Below are 18032 nucleotides of genomic sequence, written 5' to 3' on the forward strand. Positions count from 1 at the left end.
ACAGACGAATATGACAATCATGGAACCAGAAATTGATCTGAAAGCAATATAGTGGCGGTTGTCCCGTTTGCCCACTACAATATGGCTGACATGACTAATACAGGAAGAACACCATGTAAAAATGGCTGTCTTCCTGTGCACGTTCATCAAATTTGATTGATCGCTTTACTTCTTTTTGCGCTTTTGCATGAGAGTTGACAATGTGAACATATACCGTATTTATTACGTACTATAAGTCGTACTTTTTTTTCATAGGTTGGCTGTTCCTGCGACTTATACTCCAGAGCGACTTATAAACAAACTGTTTATGTTACATAAACACTGGACACCTTTTTTTCTACCTAATTATGCATTTTTGGCCTTGTGCGACTTATAGTCCAGAAAATATGGTAAATATAAAATATATATTTTTTAAATCAGCAGTAATTTAAAAAAAATATAGAAAAAAAATACTAAATCATACTTTTTTTCATAGGTTGGCTGTTCCTGCGACTTATACTGTTAATGTTCACCACTGTTAATGTTCCATAAACACTGGACACCTTTGATGTTGACGTTGATGTTTATTTTTTGTGTAGCTGAATAAGCATTGTGTTAGCATATCTTACACCTATTCAGCCTGTTCTCTATTCTTTTATTGTTAGAACTTGCCTTCCAAGAGGACGTAATGTCTGTTTTGGTCAAGTAGTTCAAATAAATTACCCGCAAAAAATGCGACTTATACTCCAGTGCGACTTATGTATGTTGTTTTTCTACCTAGTTATGCATTTTTGGCCTTGTGCGACTTATACTCCGGAGCGACTTATAGTCCAGAAAATATGGTAAATATAAAATATATATTTTTTAAATCAGCAGTAATTAAAAAAAAAAAAGATAAAATATTCATAGAAAAAAATACCGTATTTTCTGGACTAAGTCGTACTTTTTTTATAGGTTTTTGTGTAGCCTAATAACCATTGTGTTAGCATATCTTACACCTATTCAGCCTGTTCTCTATTCTTTTATTGTTAGAACTTGCCTTCCATGATGACGTAATGTCTGTTTTGGTCAAGTAGTTCAAATAAATTACCCGCCAAAAAATGCGACTTTTACTCCAGTGCGTTTTTTTTCTACCTAATTATGCATTTTTGGTCTTGTGCGACGTATACTCCGGAGCGACCTATAGTCCAGAAAATAAAGTACTTTGTGCAGTTACACCCAGCCACATATTTTCTATGCCACTTATCATCACTAGGGTTGCCAATTAACCTAGCATGGTTTTGGAATGTGGAAGGAAACTGTGTGCAAACTCCACACGGCGATGCCGGGTTTTCCCGATCTCCCGACTGTGTGGCTGACATGCTAACCACTTGGGATCCGTGTGTTCTGCGTTACATCATTATTACCAAAGCTAGCGCCAATAGTAGCCGCTACTGTATTACGTTTAAACGCCTTCGCCACTAATGTGAGCGTAAATGAGGCCAGAATATTGACCCCACTTGCACCCTGTTACAAAACAAAGACCGTAATTCAAGCAGACAACGGACACCATTAAATGACACGTCTTTCTAACAAACTGGCCGCCAAGTGGGATCAATACTTCAAATTGAAATCCAAGGTAGAGTCTGACAAAAGGGGGATGACCCTGCTTGTGCGCTAGCAAGGTTAGATAGCTCTCGACTCAACAACGCAAGTCTTCATTCGGCACAGACGAGGAGACAACCAATCGACCGCTATTGATGCCATCGCCTCGGCTCCTGTGCTCCTCAAGGTCACACGGCTAGCTTGAAATACTGCAACAAGTTAGCCTGTTTAAAGGCTTAAACGCATCGATGGGTAAACCGTGGCGGTTTATGTTTTGCCATAATCACGGTTCACGGTAAGGGTATAACTAGCTATAACTAGCTTTTTAAAAACAAAAATTTGAAACACTTATATGCTCGGACTACGTTTAAAAGCCATAGCATTTCAGTATGTGGAATCAAACTATGGAATGGATTGAGTAAGGAAATCAAACCATTGGATGGTCATATCACCTTGTACTTCGGTATGTGACAAAAAAAATAAAAAAAATCAAATAAAAAAATAATAGAATAAAATAAAAAATACATTCCTAAATAATAAATAAAATAACAAAAAATATATAATATAAAATAAATTAATAATAATTATATTATAATTATAAATAAATAATAACATAAATTTTTTTAAAAAACAACTTTTTTTTTAATTAAATTATATTAGGAAAGCAGGAAGTGAACAAATGTAACAGTTACTAATTGTAAAAGTACCAGATGGAGGGGTAGGATTTAATAAGCTTTGCTTCTTCCTACTCCTTTTGGACATGTGGAACTGTGAACTGATTATGTGATGCATTCAATTGTAATCTGATGCATGTTCAAATGAAATTATACCATTACCATTACATTACCATAAAGACACACTGCTTTCGTCTTATCCACTTGTCTTTGTCTTCAACGACAGACAAGGGTTTTCAAGCTGTGGCATCTCCTTGGCACTATCACTAACCATGACTTCTGTTAGCCAAATGCTAGGCTCTATGGGTAGATAGACTTCCTTCATCTATACCGTTTGGGAACCGCTCACCTCTCCGCCACTTTGGACATTTTCAGTCGATGTCGGTCTAATTGCAATTGCCAGAATGTGATCTGAAAACAAACAGCAACAGTTAGCTTGTCAGTCACATGATTCTTTTCCACATTAGTTAACCTGCTCCTGCAACTCCTCCTCTGTTGGCTGCTTGGCCTCCGGGGCGGGGGTGTGGGTCGGGCTGTGTGCACGGATATCATTCTGCAGGCCGTACACCGACTAGGGCAGGATAAACAGAATAAATCAGTAATGGGGGGGTAGAGCACTATTTCATTTAACACCAATGCTGGGTGTGTTGAAGACAAAACAATCTGTTCTGCACCTTTCGGGTTTTGTGTGGATTTTTCATTCTGGAGGACTTCTTGATGTCGACTTCTGTTGTATTCACACATCCAGGCTTGGGGAGGGAGGGAGAAGAAATTGATTTAATTAATTTTTCAGTATTTTAGCATCCACTGAATGTTGCACACAGGAAATACAATTAAAGGATTGTGGAGGAACTTTAGAGGTGAGAGCAAGTCGGTGTTTCTTAAGTCAATCTTTAAGTAAAGATGAGCAAGTACAATTTAAGATTGACTTAAATTGACTTAATAGATGCATTCAATGAGGCAGACGCAATTGAAAAGTATGTTGTCTTGATGCAAGGTTCAAGTCTTTGATGATCGTGTCAAGTCAAGGTCAAAGTCATGAAAATTGTGACTCCAGTCACGTGACTGGAGTCCACCCATCTGGGGCACTTTGATACATTTTTTGCATGGAAGAGTTTCAAAGCAATTCAATGTGGGTCAATGTATGCTAAACTTGGTGCAAATTAGTGTAATATCTAATAATACATCTCATTAATAATAATGACATTTTTATAATAATATATTATAATATTATAATTATGTATTATTTTTATTATATTATATATTATTATTAATAATAATAATAATAATAATAATAATAATAATAATAATAATAATAATAATAATAATAATAATAATGAATTTTTAGTAATTCAAAAACGGGCCACAAATGGTCCCCGACACGCACTTTGGCCACCCTGCGAGGATGCTGGCTGTGCACATTCTATGTATTTGCCAAATTTGCAGCTATGTGGAAGGATTTATTATATTGTATTGTATTGTATTGTACTGTATTGTATTGTATTAATAATAATAATGAATTTTTAGTAATTCAAAAACGGGCCACAAATGGTCCCCGACATGCACTTTGGCCACCCTGCGAGGATGCTGGCTGTGCACATTCTATGTATTTGCCAAATTTGCAGCTATGTGGAAGGATTTCTCGACTTCTCCAGGCCAAAATGTCCGACGGCGCTTCATTAAACACCGAATGTGTCGATTCTTGCAAGAGACCGAGTGAGTGGTTGAAATCTCCAGATTAAGTAGCTCTGTGGGACAGCGTCACGGTGAAATCTGAATGAATATTGATCATGTTGCCCCAAGGACGCATAAATTGAATGTGTTATTTGCTATTTAAGCCAGGCGCTCATGCTATTTGAGAATGGTGCCGGGGGCGAAGCTAAAGGCTAACGCTAAGTGAGCTTGTGGTTAACGATGAGCTGCGGTGCTGATGTGCGGTGACCGATATCGATGTATGTGTGTGTGGGGGGAGGGAAGGTACCCATCACCACCGTCCACTGGACACCTAAAGACCTTAGCATAGCATAGCATAGCCATCAGCGACGACAACACGAGCAACGGTAAACGATGCACTCACCACTGGTCTGTGCACGTCCCAGAAAGCTCTTTCCTGACTGTCCAGAATTTTCCTCTCAATTTTGTCCCTTTTCTTATCCACCCTGACGAGGAAAAAAAGACACATTATTATTATTAATATTATAGTTATTATTATTCGGTGTGCCTTATTACCAAGAAGTTGGACTCATTTAAGTTTCACCAAGCAGTACAGTTCAGTTCATTAGTCTGCGATACTAAAGCTGTTGTAAAAAGTGATTCATGCACACAGTTTGGGGTACAAGGACAGAGTGACATTGCAGTCCATTGACTGGTTGACAGATAAGTAGCGCTTTTGTGTCACATCGGGAATGAAAAAGCACCTTTTCGAAGGAACTCATTGGAAGAAAATGTGAATAAAAATGCATATCAATGATAGTAATTATCAGTTTCCCACAAGACTGCAATCTATTTGTGGCAGTGGGTTATGGGAATGCTTTACATACATTTACGTGAATAGACATTAAACATGTATGTCGATTTCTATGGAAGTGAGCGAAAAACATTCCTCTGTTGCTTCACTGTAAACCCGAATGTTCAAAATACTTAAATAAATGAAGTTATGCATACTCAAAGTTCTTAAAAAAGTTCTAATAACTTACTTATGTGGAGTTCATTTAGCATGTTGTTCCATTTTGAGTACTTTTAACTAATATGTTTTGATTAAAATGAACTATGGCTATATTAAGTAAGATTAACTTAAAAACATAGTTTACATACAACTTAAGACACTGTAAATGCGATAAATAAATAAAAATAAAAATAATTAATTGATATAAGTATAGTTAACTAAAAAATAAAATAATTAAAAATAAAAATAATTAAAAATAATTAATTGATATAAGTATAGTTAACTAAAAAATAAAATAATTAAAAATAAAAATAATTAATTGATATAAGTATAGTTAACTTAAAATTTTCTTAAAAGTTCTACTTATAAATGTTGATTGCTAGTTCCATTATCTGTCTTTTCAGTTTATTTAACTTGTAATTTTTGATTAATATGAACTTTTTGCAGATTTGTGTAACCTACTTAAAATAATTTGTAATTTGTAAAAATGTGTAGTTACTTATAAAATAAAGTATGTATTAAACATGAATAAATCAAACCAAGAATAAATTAAGACAAGTCGCACCAAATCTATTTGTGACGGTGCAAATAAATTCACCTTTGCCCGCCACAGATAAATGAATGCATGGTAACCTTTCCCCTTTGCGTCAAATATGGAAAACACTCCTGTCGTCTTTATACTGTGTTCCAGAGTGCCGGAAAGTAGGAAATATCCCGCTTGGATCATCTGAGGTCCAACTTTAAAGCATTCCAGAAGAAAGTAAACAAAAGAAAACAAAAAACATAGCTAACAAGCTTGATAAGGGTGACGTTTATCATCAGAGGTAACGGTACGTTATACTCCATTACGCTGACAACAAAGCTAATCTTTTTTGGCAGCCTTTTTCCCTTTTTTTGTTGTGGATATTGCGGCATACTGTAAATGTTCTAAAAACTGCTAATTTTAAAGCAAATCAAGCTGAGTAGCAGCTACTGCCATCTTGCGGCAACATTTCGGACTACATTTCCAAGTCGACATTTATTCTTCCAAACCGTATCGCATGCGAGCTGAACCGAACTGTACTGCTTAATGTAAACCCGACATTCCGGAAACCTACTTTGCTTGTGCTTCTGCTTGCATAAAAATGAACTCCCATTTCCTGGCGAATGCTCTCTGTAGCCTTGCTAAGCTCTCCTGCAAGTAAAACAAACAAACAAACAAAGAAGGGAAAAAAAAAAAAAGGCTTTTGAGGTGATTGGACTCATTATGTTTACTGCACAAGCTGTGTACAGTGCACGGTTGGATTGCATCGCTAACGATCCCTGCTCCTGTACAAAAGAGGAAACAGAGCCTGGTGATTCACTTAATAGCTTCAGTTGGAGGGGAGCAGAAAACAGTAAAAAAAAAAAAAAGCAAAAAAATCAAACAGGTTTCGGTGTCAAAGTAGTTGACGTTAGAATGTTTTTTTTTTTTACTTACTGCCTCGTAGTCTGCAAGCTCCAGACGTGCTTTGTTTTGCATTGTTCTTTTGCAGAGGTAAACAGCTGAGCGAGTGAGAGAGAGAGAGAGGTAGAAGGTTAGAGAGGGAGGACTGGATCTCAGCTTGGCCTTAAGTGGCCCGACTCATTTAATCCTCTCAACTGCACATTTAAACCGACCTGTAAATCACATTGACCGTGCATGTTGATGTCCGAGTGTCATCATCCTCCCTTCATCCCTTTGTAAACTAACCATTAGTCGGCCATTAAGACCGAGACTGTTTTTTTTTTTTAAACCCAAAAGACATTATTCAATGTGACGGAGCTGCAACATCTGACACACTTTTAACTCCCCCCCTCCGACTGTGACCTACTTTATCTTTTAAATCTACAACTCAAAACAATAATGACCAAAAAAAAAAAAAAAAGAAAAGCTACTTTCGGAATGAATACGCAGCCAAAAGCTCATCTCTGTGTCACCATTCAAATGCTCCTTCCTTAATGTGCACAGCGGGCGCGTCGTGCACACAAGCATGGCCCTGCTTTCATTCACTGTAATCAGTCTGTCTGATGAAATTAGAGGAGGACTAAATTCCAATTTAGCCTCTGATACACTTTGTGTTTCATCTCTGGAAGTCTACTGTGAGTCCACTGGATAAATATGTTCAAGATCTAAACGGTCTGCATAGTTTCCAGATGGTTAGCATGTGTGTTTTTAGGTCACACAACCATTCATTCATTCATTTTCTACCGCTTTTGCTCACAAAAGTCGCGGGGGTGCTGGAGCCTATCCCAGCTGTCTTCGGGCGAGAGGCAAGGTACACCCTGGACCAATCACCAACTAATCACAGTTTATGTTATAGCATCGTTATTTGGCTAAATATATACAGTATGGCTAAATTTGTCGCGGGGGTGCCGGAGCCTATCCCAGCTGTCTTCGGGCAAGAGGCAAGGTACACCCTGGACTGATCACCAACCAATCACAGTTTATGTTGTAGCATCGTTGTTTGCCTAAATATATACAGTATGGCTAAATTTGTCGCAGGGGTGCTGGAGCCTATCCCAGTTGTCTTCGGGCGAGAGGCAAGGTACACCCTGGACCGATCACCAACCAATCACAGTTTATGTTATAGCATCGTTGTTTGGCTAAATATATAAAGTATGACTAAAATTGTCGCGCAGGTGCTGGAGCCTATCCCAGCTGTCTTTGGGCGAGAGGCAAGGTACACCCTGGACCGATCACCAACCAATCACAGTTTATTTGTAGCATCGTTGTTTGGCTAAATATATACAGTATGGCTAAAATTGTTGCGCGGGTGCTGGAGCCTATCCCAGCCGTCTTCGGGCGAGAAGCAAGGTACACCCTGGACTGATCACCAACTAATCACAGTTTATGTTGTAGCATTGTTGTTTGGCTAAATATATAATGTATGGCTAAAATTGTCATGCGGGTGCTGGAGCCTATCCCAGCTGTCTTCGGGCGAGAAGCAAGGTACACCCTGGACCGATCACCAACCAATCACAGTTTATGTTGTAGCATCGTTGTTTGGTTAAATATATAAAGTATGGCTAAAATTGTCGTACGGGTGCTGGAGCCTATCCCAGCTGTTTTCAGCTGTGTTCGGGCGAGAGGCGGGGTACACCCTGGACTGGTGGCCAACCAATCACAGGGCACATATAGACAAACAACCATTCACACTCACATTCATACCTATGGACTATTTGGAGTCGCCAATTAACCTAGCATGTTTTTGCACACAGAGTGTTCTCCACACAGAGATGGCCGAGGGTGGAATTGAACCCTGGTCTCCTAGCCGTGAGGTCTGCATGCTAACCACTCATCAACCGTGCCGCCCAAAGCACATGTATTTTCTTTATTTTTTCACATTTAGGTTACTAAAATTACATAATTTTTCCTTATAATATTATGCATTTTTTGTTAGTGTGACTTAGTGTCAATATGACCATATTTTATGATATACTCACCATAGTCTGTGTTTTCTGGTTCCCAGCAGTTTGATGGCCAAAAGTATGGAGTCTGTAAGCAGAAATATGATGATGAATACAATCCGCACGCAAAAGAAATCATCTCATCTCTTTATGGTGTTTTCTTGTCATGTGAGGCAGGGCGGGCGGGGGCAAGGGTGTGGGGGGGGGGTGCATAGTCACAGCATTGCATCTGTCACAATAAAACCTTTTTGTTTCGTAAAGCACATAAGCTCCTGTCAGCATCAGAGTCGTCATGCATCTTGGCCCTCGGCGGGCGACGCTGATCTTCACACGAGAAAGCGAATCCTGTTTGAGTAGCCTTAAACGTTCGTTTAGAGATTAGATTTAATAGAACTTTATTGATCCCTTTGGCGTGTGCCCTTTGGGAAATTACAGCTCCGGTAGCGCCAACACAGTATGCAGTACTACTAGTAGTAGATTAAACAGATAGGTACAATATGTAGGTAATATGTATTTTGACCTTAAGAACAACCTCGTATTATTGCACATTGACCCTGTGCCCCTCGCCATCTTCCATCTCCTTCCATCGCTTGCCCTTTATACGGTTCTACAGTTGGACGGCATGGAGAACTAAGGAGTTTTTAAGTCCGTTTTGCTCCTGGTGCTGAACAGACTTTGCGCTGATGACGGCTCACCGAGGACGGCTGGCATCATCGATCATGTCCAGCGTCACATAAAACATTTTAGTTACAGTATTGGAAGATCTGTTGTTGACTTACTTCCTGGATCATCTCTATGATAATCGCTTGTTGATACATTTTATTGGGTGTAAAAGAGTGGTGATTATTATTTTGTAAACAATTATTTTTTTTTCATAATTGGCGGGAAGACGCCCATTCCATTGTTCCTAACGATCCTCATTTGACACCACTGAAGAACCAAACTATTCCTGTCTGGACATGCCGGGATATAAATAGATTGGATATTGCACCGAGCTCTCAATCTAGAGCTGTCCTTTCTAGTCTGACTGGTGTGTGTCCTACCTCGTCTTTGTTCTTGCTCTAATAAGAGACTAACGTCGTCTAAAACAACCTGAACAGTCCAGTTGCGATCGATTCAACGCCTTTACGATAATTTGAGTCAATCTTGTCAATAATTCAGTATATTGTAGCGTTATGACGAGGACGTTACTGAGTCGAGTTCCCAACATGAAGTCCAAATGTGGATGAAACTCGTTTTCTCCTTGGATTCAGTGCCTTACCAAAATGAATACAAATGACAAACTATGCCAATAGCCACGTATACATGGACCCAAATATTCCAATTGCATTCGGTTTATTTGCTCAAACGGAAAGAATGTAACCTTTGTATACACCTCATTCCCAAAGAAAAGTGCCAATCCGAATGAATATATAATCGGATTCACGGGGTTGGAATATTCCTTTCCCCAATCCGATTGAGGTATCTTGTACCCGCTCAAACGGAAAGTTGTCAGGGTGCGTTCTTTGCGTTCTGTTGTTTATTGGCGGTTGGCAAGCAGCTTTCGTGTGCATTAGCGCCATCTGTGGAACAGAATCTAAGCACTTCTATTTTTTATTCACAAGTTCAGTTTTATTAAAAAAGAAAATATATAGATTGAATTTGATCTTTTCCTGTTTAAATTTACCCCGAGTGCGTTCTTTCAGCGCATGCTTCGATATGACGTAACACGCAGCTCGAGACGTTCTTCAGTTTTAAAAATGGAGGTGAGCAATCGGCACTGGACTGCTGCGGAAAGTTGGTTTTTGATACAAACTAAATTTCAAGACTGGACGAACGGAAAACCGGCAATACGGAGTTATTCCAACAAGCGAAGGAAAAACTCTAGGAAGTCGGTATCACGTGATGTTGATGTTTACGTTTTACTGCGTATGCCCCATTGACTATTCTGTTGGATTATAGCGGCGCATGTAGACAAGAGATTGGAATATTCCTTTCCATGGATACCATTGTTTTCGGAAAGATCATTCGGAAAGATTCCATTCGGAAAAGAGAAAAACTCCTCATGTAAACGTGGCTATTGAATACCCAGCATTCGTTTCTGCTATCCTCACCTGAAACCTATAGAAAGTGCCATCATATTTGAGAGATTGGAATATTTCTTTCCATGGATACCATTGTTTTTGGAAAGATCATTCGGAAAGATTCCATTCGGAAAGAGAAAAACTCATGTAAACATGACTATTGAATACCTCAGCATTAATTTCTGCCATCCTCACCTGAAACCTATAGAAAGTGCCATCATCTTTGAGAGTGAGGACGTGGTCTGAGATGGGAAAGAAGTATCCGTGTGCGGCCATCAGTGTTCCGAGGTGAAGAGCCTCAACTGGGAAGGATAATACATAAACAAAGAAACTTCTTAATCAGTTTAACCATCAGGTTCAATACTAATGAGTCCAATAATAGTTATCCAGACATGTTGCTGGTTTCATGTCATTGGTCTAAGAGGTTTATTATTGTGGTTGTGGGACCTCACTTAGTCCAGGTCTTCGGCGGCAGCAAACGACCACAGCAGGAGATGTTGGCTGATGAGCCCACCTTGAGTTTAAGAGGCAAGAGCTCATCAGACAAATCAGCTGATGTTGTGCCCGCCCCGGCTGCAGAGACAATCTGCTTCCCCCCCTGCGGCGCTCGCTCAACTGTCCTTGATTTTTAAACCATCGCGTAATGAAAAAAAACGCGTAATCGCCGTCATCGTCTGTGCCCTTCACCTGTCAGGCAACTCTGTAGCAGCAACCCGTCAGTCATATGTTCGCCGATCTGTTTGTGTCATGATGCGACATCAAAAAACATTTCCACGGCCGTTATTTGACTTTCCGAGGGGTAGTTAATAAATAAGCTCTGCTTCTTTCAGCTCCTTTTCGGACATACTAAATGCTAAAAATGTCTGCTCATTTGTTATATTTGAAGGGCACGCAAAAATGTATGCACCTCTACCTGGCGTGTGTGTTCCATTCATCAATAAATTATGCCTCATAATTTATTCAAAGCTGTTTCCTGTCAAACACCTCCCTTGACACAACCTGGACTATACATACTGTATATTACAGCACGGACAATAAACAATGATCGTCACCGGGAATTAAACGCCACAACATGATAGACCAGAGGTGGGCAAACTACGGCCCGGGGGCCACATCCGGCCCGCCAAGTGTTTGAATACGGCCCGTCCGTTCTTTCCAAAGTATTTCATTTAAACTCAACATACGAACTGGCATCATGGCTTGAGCCAACCTTTTGATTGTTTTATTTTTATTAATTTTGTTATTTGATGTGGTCTGTTGTTTACAAAGTGCTCCTGAAAAAAGGGACACAAGCATAATGATGATAATAATAATAATAATAATAAATTTTAAAATATTTAAATATAAAATATTTAAATAAAAATATTTAAATATAAAATATTTAAATATAAAATATTTAAACATAAAATATTTAAATAAAAATATTTAAATATAAAATATTTAAATATAAATATAAAATAATAAATAATAGCAGATTGCATGACACTTTTATAGATACAATAATACCAGGTGGACTGTTACGTGTAAAATATATAGTCTGCCCCCCCTCCCCCCCCGTTTTGTTAAATCAATGCGGCCCGCGAGTCAAAAAGTTGGCCCACCCCTGTGATAGACGTACGCAAAATAAATGAATAACCTTTTTCAGAAAAAGCAAAAAAAGGTTACAGCAGTATTGTAGAAAACATGCATGTACGTCTGTTAGAGACATATGTGTTGCCATGGTAACTGCTGGTAATTGGCTGAAGCATGAAAGAAAAACAACACCCCCCTGGCTTTTAGCATGAAGCTAATACCAAAACATGAACTCTTACCTTGATCTTCAATGTCTAGATTCTTGATCATCCACTGTACGATATCTGAACCTGAAAACGATAAAGCTTATTATTATGGATCATTGCCTTGCAGTTATTATATATATATATATATATATATATTATCTGTGGGTTGTTTTCTTTTATTCAAATAACACTCTTAACTGTTTCCACCGTCCCTCGCCATCACAGTGCATAGCAATTCCTCTCGCCTTACACCATGTGGGCGGATGATATCCCAACTATTCTTCTCTGGCAGCCTCTCCAAAGCCACGCTTCCGATAATTGAATAACGACGGGTACAAATCATTGTACAGTTCTTACAGTCAGCGGCGATGGAATCGTACTCCGAGCATACTCAGCATTGGTGGACATGCAAGTCTTTTTATATACACGACTGTTCATAAGTTGTCATCACTCCAATATTTTGTTGGCATGCATTCGGTGAAAATTTGGTTTGGGTTGGAGATATGGCCGCGGAAAAATATCTTTGTAGCTCTTCTCAGAAATTTTGGTAGACATGTCTATATCACAGGCTGCACGGTGGTCGAGTGGTTAGCGCGCATAACTCACAGCTAGGAGACCTGACTTCCATCCCACCCTCAGCCATCTCTGTGTGGACTCCGGTTTCCTCCCACATTCCAAAAACATGCTAGGTTAATTAGCGACTCCAAATTGTCCATAGGTATGAATGTGAGTGTGAATGGTTGTTTGTCTATATGTGCCCTGTGATTGGCTGGCCACCAGTCCAGGGTGTACCCCTCCTGTCATCTGAAGACAGCTGGGATAGGCTCCAGCAACCCCCGCGACCCTTGTGAGGCTCAGCGGTATAAAATGAATGAATGAATCTTCATACTACATGTTCTTCTTGTAATATTTGGACTTTGTTCCTATAATATTTCTTTAATATTTAACATTACCAAAGCTACGGTAATTCTAGATTTAGTTGGTTTATCATTATATTACAACTTTATGGCAACTTCTTTAATATTTCAACTTAGGTTAATTGGCGACTCCAAATTGTCCATAGGTATGAATGTGAGTGTGAATGGTTGTTTGTCTATATGTGCCCTGTGATTGGCTGGCCACCAGTCCAGGGTGTACCCCGCCTCTCGCCCGAAGACAGCTGGGATAGGCTCCAGCACCCCCGCGACAAATTTAGCCATATTGTATATATTCAGCCAAACAACCATGCTACAACATAAACTGTGATTGGTTGGTGATCGGTCCAGGGTGTACCCCGCCTCTCGTCGGAAGACAGCTGGGATAGGCTCTAGCACCCCCGCAACCCTCATGATGATAAACGGCTGAAAATGAATGAATGAATGATCATTGCTTTGTGAGTATTGAAAAATAAATGACATGTAGTACTCAGTAATGTTAGCATTAGGCATTCCTAATGCTAAAGAGTACGTTTTCATGTAATGCTAGTGTAAAGCTGAATATAGGGGTGTTCGTGTTTGTTTAGAGGGCTCTAATAGTGGTGAAAAACTGTATTGTAGATAACTTGTCTATGCTTTCTATGCTATACTCCGGTTTTCATCCCACCAGTCCAGGGTGTACCCCGCCTCTCGCCCAAAGACAGCTGGGATAGGCTCCAGCACCCCCTGCGACCCTCGTGAGGATAAGCGAGGAGACGCGTAATAATGCTTGAGTCACACAGGGAGTCGCCCAATTTGGTTTAAAGCCGTCATTTGTGCGTCATGTCGGCCATTTTCCCCTTCAAAAAGTATCATTCCTGGATGTTTGTTTTGGGTTTTTGTTGTGTGTTGTTGCGTAGCATGGCGGGAAATTTGAATCACTTTGCATAAAATACTGAAGAGCTGTGCCAAATCAAACATATTATATTTGATGAAAGCCCTGAGCTGAAATATAAACGTGCATAAATTCATGCAAACTTGCGTGGAGTTCAAAACAGATAATTATACACAACGCTTAGAGCACTGCGACAACTAATCCAGTGGCGGCTTTCTCACAGTGCTCCAAGTATTATATACTGTATGTGAACAACTTATTTCCAACAACATGCCCCCACTTCTTGCCCCTTTTCACACCCCAACAGAATCTACGTCTTGTGTCAATTTGGGCTAAATATATTTATAATAAATAAATATATCTTTCAAGCAATTACTGAGTGCGAACTGTCAGGCGGTCCCTGTGGCGGTCTGTCTGTCATGATGTGTTTTTTTTCGACTGTTATTACCGAGAGCCCTTTGTTTCTTTGACGCACACATAAAACTAGAGGAGGTTTTTTTGCCGTGAATTACCGTGATTAGCGCAACTCCGTTTTTCACACACTCGCACATGACCCACTTCTGTAAGAGGGAGCTTAAATGGGATGTGTAAGGTAATCTTCAAACAAGGCCTGATTAATGTGATGCCTTTGGAATGTCAGGTTCTGTGTGTATATGTGTGTATATATGTGTGTGTGTGTTTGTGTGTGCATGTATAGATAGATAGATGCAAGATGTTTTGTGGTGCACTGCACACAAATAATGACGGAAGCGTTAATTGTACTCATTTCCTTATAAAGGTTTAGCTAATTAGGTTAGCTTGTATAGAAATCTAAACTTTAGGTTGCCATACCCTAAAACGAAAAAAAAAATAACCACTGTATAATACACGGCATACATTTATGGCGCCCCCTTATGGGTTGTGGTATACATTCACTCCATTGCTTCATTTCAATAATTAATAAACGACCGCCGTTTATTTATTATTCGTCAAAAAATACAGAAAAACAAGGCATATGTAATAATCTGGTCACTAGGTGTCAGTAATGTTACACTGATAAGAGCGTCACACTGCATGGAGTCAGCTATGGCATGTCGGACATTATATAGTAAAAAAAAAAAGTTTTCCTCACATTACGTGTGGAAGTGGTAATTTTTTTTTTTTTTTTTTTTTTTTTTTTTTACTTTTGGTCTTCTTACCCACTCCATTTAAAACCCTTTCTCAGTAGCATGAAATGTACCCAATAGCCTGCATAACGTCTAATGTAAAGGTGACCATAGGTGACATCTTATTTCATGTTTACCGGGTTCTAATAATGGTAAAAATTGTATTGACATAATATCTTGCTATGGAACATCCAAGCGTTGTATATAACAAATTTTATATGCTCTAACTACCAAAATATTCGATTAATTAATATTGAAAAATAATTCACATAGTATCAGATATTGTCCCCGCTTTCATAAAATAATATTTGTCATTGGCACATTTTTGTTTTGTGGTATTGCCTCATCAGATGGGTACATTTGTCGTCCATTCAAATAAAGCGCATGATGTTTGTATCATATGTTAGCATACGCTATCTTCGTCGGCCATGTCAGGAGGACATGATGGGGGTTTTGACAAGCTATTCCCATTTTGGCTGTGGTGAGCAGTGCTGGTTCTGCAGCCTTAGGGCAAGAAAAATAACGTGGCTTGTGCACAATTAGCAGAAACAAGCCGTTCACAGGAACTGGCAGAGAGGTGCATTGTGGGTTTGGAATACACAAACCACCAAGTCATAACTAATGCAAACGCTATTTGGCTTGGGTTCCAAATTGCACTGCGAACAAATCCTCCTCATCCGATGTCATATTCCCGACACCTCGGCATTGCTGGAATGTCAGAGCTGTGTGTGTTTTTTTTTTTATTTGGCAAGAAGTTAGTAAAGCTGTGTACTTTGTGGTTGGGAGGGTGGGAGGGGGGGTGGGAAGGATGTGAGCCCAGCAGGTGAAGAGATGACAAGAGAGGAGCAAAGTGAAGAGAAGCACCGCTGAGCACAAGAGATAAGACGGAAAGAGAAAAGAGCCTTACCTGAAAAAACACTTGGGATCTTGGTGAGGAAACTTTTCACTGTTCGGATCGGGATGCCATTTTTCTCGTCCTGCATGCGCGCTATGACTTCTTCCATCTGGAACACAGTTTGGGGGGGGCGACATGAAAAGAGGGGAAAAGGACACATCCAAAGATCTTCCTATATCAGCATTTCAACTGCTTTTGGGGCATTTATGACGCACCGAACCACACGGTGGATGAGTGGTTAGCATCTACGCCATCTCTGTGTGGACTCCGGTTTTTTATCTCGTAATTTTTTATCTTGTTATTTTGACTTTTTATCTCATTATTATGACTTTCTATCTCAAATTTTCGACTTTTTATCTCGTAATTTTGACTTTTTATCTCATTATTATGACTTCTGTCTCATAATTTGGCCTTTCTTATCTCAAAATTTCGACTTTTTATCTAATAATTTTGACTTTTTATCTCGTTATTTTGACTTTTTATCTCATTATTATGACTTTCTGTCTCAAAATTTTGACTTTTTATCTCGTAATTTTGACTTTATCTCATTATTATGACTTTCTATCTCATTATTTCGCCTTTCTTATCTCAAAATTTCGACTTTTTATCTCATAATTTTGACTTTTTATCTCGTTATTTTGACTTTTTATCTCATTATTATGACTTTCTGTCTCAAAATTTTGACTTTTTATCTCGTAATTTTGACTTTTTATCTCGTAATTTTGACTTTTTATCTCATTATTATGACTTTCTGTCTCAAAATTTTGACTTTTTATCTCGTAATTTTGACTTTTTATCTCACTATTATGACTTTCTGTCTCATAATTTTGCCTTTCTTATCTCAAAATTTCGACTTTCTTATCTCAAAATTTTGACTTTTTATCTCGTTCTGACTTTCTATTTCATAATTTTGCTTTTCTTATCTCAAAATTTGGACTTTTTATCTCGTAATTTCAACTTTTTATCTCATTATTATGACTTTCTATCTCATCATTTTGCCTTTCTTATCTCAAAATGTTGACTTTTTACCTCATAATTTCGACTTTCTTATCTCAAAATTTTGACTTTTTATCTTGCAATTTTGATTTTTTATCTCGTTATGACTTTCTATCTCATAATTTTGCCTTTATTATCACAAAATTTTGACTTTTTATCTCCTAATTTCGACTTTTTATCTTGTTACTTTGACTTTTTATCTCATTATTATGACTTTCTATCTCATAATTTCGACTTTTTTATCTCATAATTTCGAATTTCTTATCTCAAAATTGTGACTTTTTGTCTCGTAATTTTGACTTTTTATCTCGTTATTATGACTTTCTATCTCATAATTTCGCCTTTCTTATCACAAAATTTAGACTTATCTCCTAATTTCGACTTTTTAACTCGTTACTTTGACTTTTTATCTCATTATTATGACTTTTTATCTCGTTATTTCGACTTTTTATCTCATAATTTCGACCTCCTATCTCAGAATTTTAACTTTTTATCTCATTTTTTCAACTTACCATTGAGATAATTTATTTTTTCAGTGGCGGAAACGGGCTTCCGTAGTTTTGTCTTTTAATACACTTAATTTCACCATTTTCTCTCACTGAATTGTCTCTGTTCCAAAATGAGTTTTAGACCGTAAAACATACCTAGCCTGTTTTGACAGAAATTGTCGTATTCTCGCACCCCTTTAAAAAAATCTGTCATTTGAAGACAAATATGATTTTAAAATGAATTGGAATAAAAGCGGTGGAAAATGTGTTGTGACTCCTTGTCTCCCGCCGTCATTTATATGCAGATAGCTCATCAGGAGCATTTAGAGGATAAGCGTCTTGCATAAGGACCCTTCACACAGAATGCTTTGCCACTATCTTGGGTTCAAGCACCGACTTTGTGATTGCTGCCACCCACTTTACCACCTGAACCCAGACGCGGCTCAATCACGTCTGCAGGACACAGACGGGGGTTCACCATGTCCGTGACTAACAATCACTGCTGTCACATTCTCAGTCGCACTCTGACCAGACTTGATGATTTGTGCCATTCGTCACACAGAAACAAA

At 38.6% G+C, this 18032-nt stretch overlaps 1 protein-coding gene across 2 annotated transcripts in view; it reads right to left on the reverse strand.

The window, feature by feature from the left end:
- The window catches only part of rgs7a (regulator of G protein signaling 7a), a 70407-nt gene that overhangs the window by 10233 nt on the left and 42142 nt on the right, over nt 1–18032 (reverse strand). Inside the window, exons 3-12 of one of the 2 annotated variants that reach the window (XM_058059005.1) lie at nt 15992–16088; nt 12185–12235; nt 10569–10675; nt 8347–8398; nt 6362–6426; nt 6000–6076; nt 4315–4396; nt 2912–2986; nt 2710–2808; nt 2587–2648 (exon numbers count right to left, since the gene is read on the reverse strand). In XM_058059005.1, coding sequence (XP_057914988.1) covers nt 2587–2648; nt 2710–2808; nt 2912–2986; nt 4315–4396; nt 6000–6076; nt 6362–6426; nt 8347–8398; nt 10569–10675; nt 12185–12235; nt 15992–16088 — 767 coding nt within the window. Of the gene's footprint in view, nt 1–2586; nt 2649–2709; nt 2809–2911; nt 2987–4314; nt 4397–5999; nt 6077–6361; nt 6427–8346; nt 8399–10568; nt 10676–12184; nt 12240–15991; nt 16089–18032 lie in introns of both variants that reach the window. The other variant, XM_058059006.1, reaches the window with a different exon arrangement.

This window comes from Doryrhamphus excisus, chromosome 20, assembly GCF_030265055.1.
Source record: "Doryrhamphus excisus isolate RoL2022-K1 chromosome 20, RoL_Dexc_1.0, whole genome shotgun sequence".
In the NCBI taxonomy this organism is placed as follows: Eukaryota; Metazoa; Chordata; class Actinopteri; order Syngnathiformes; family Syngnathidae; genus Doryrhamphus; species Doryrhamphus excisus.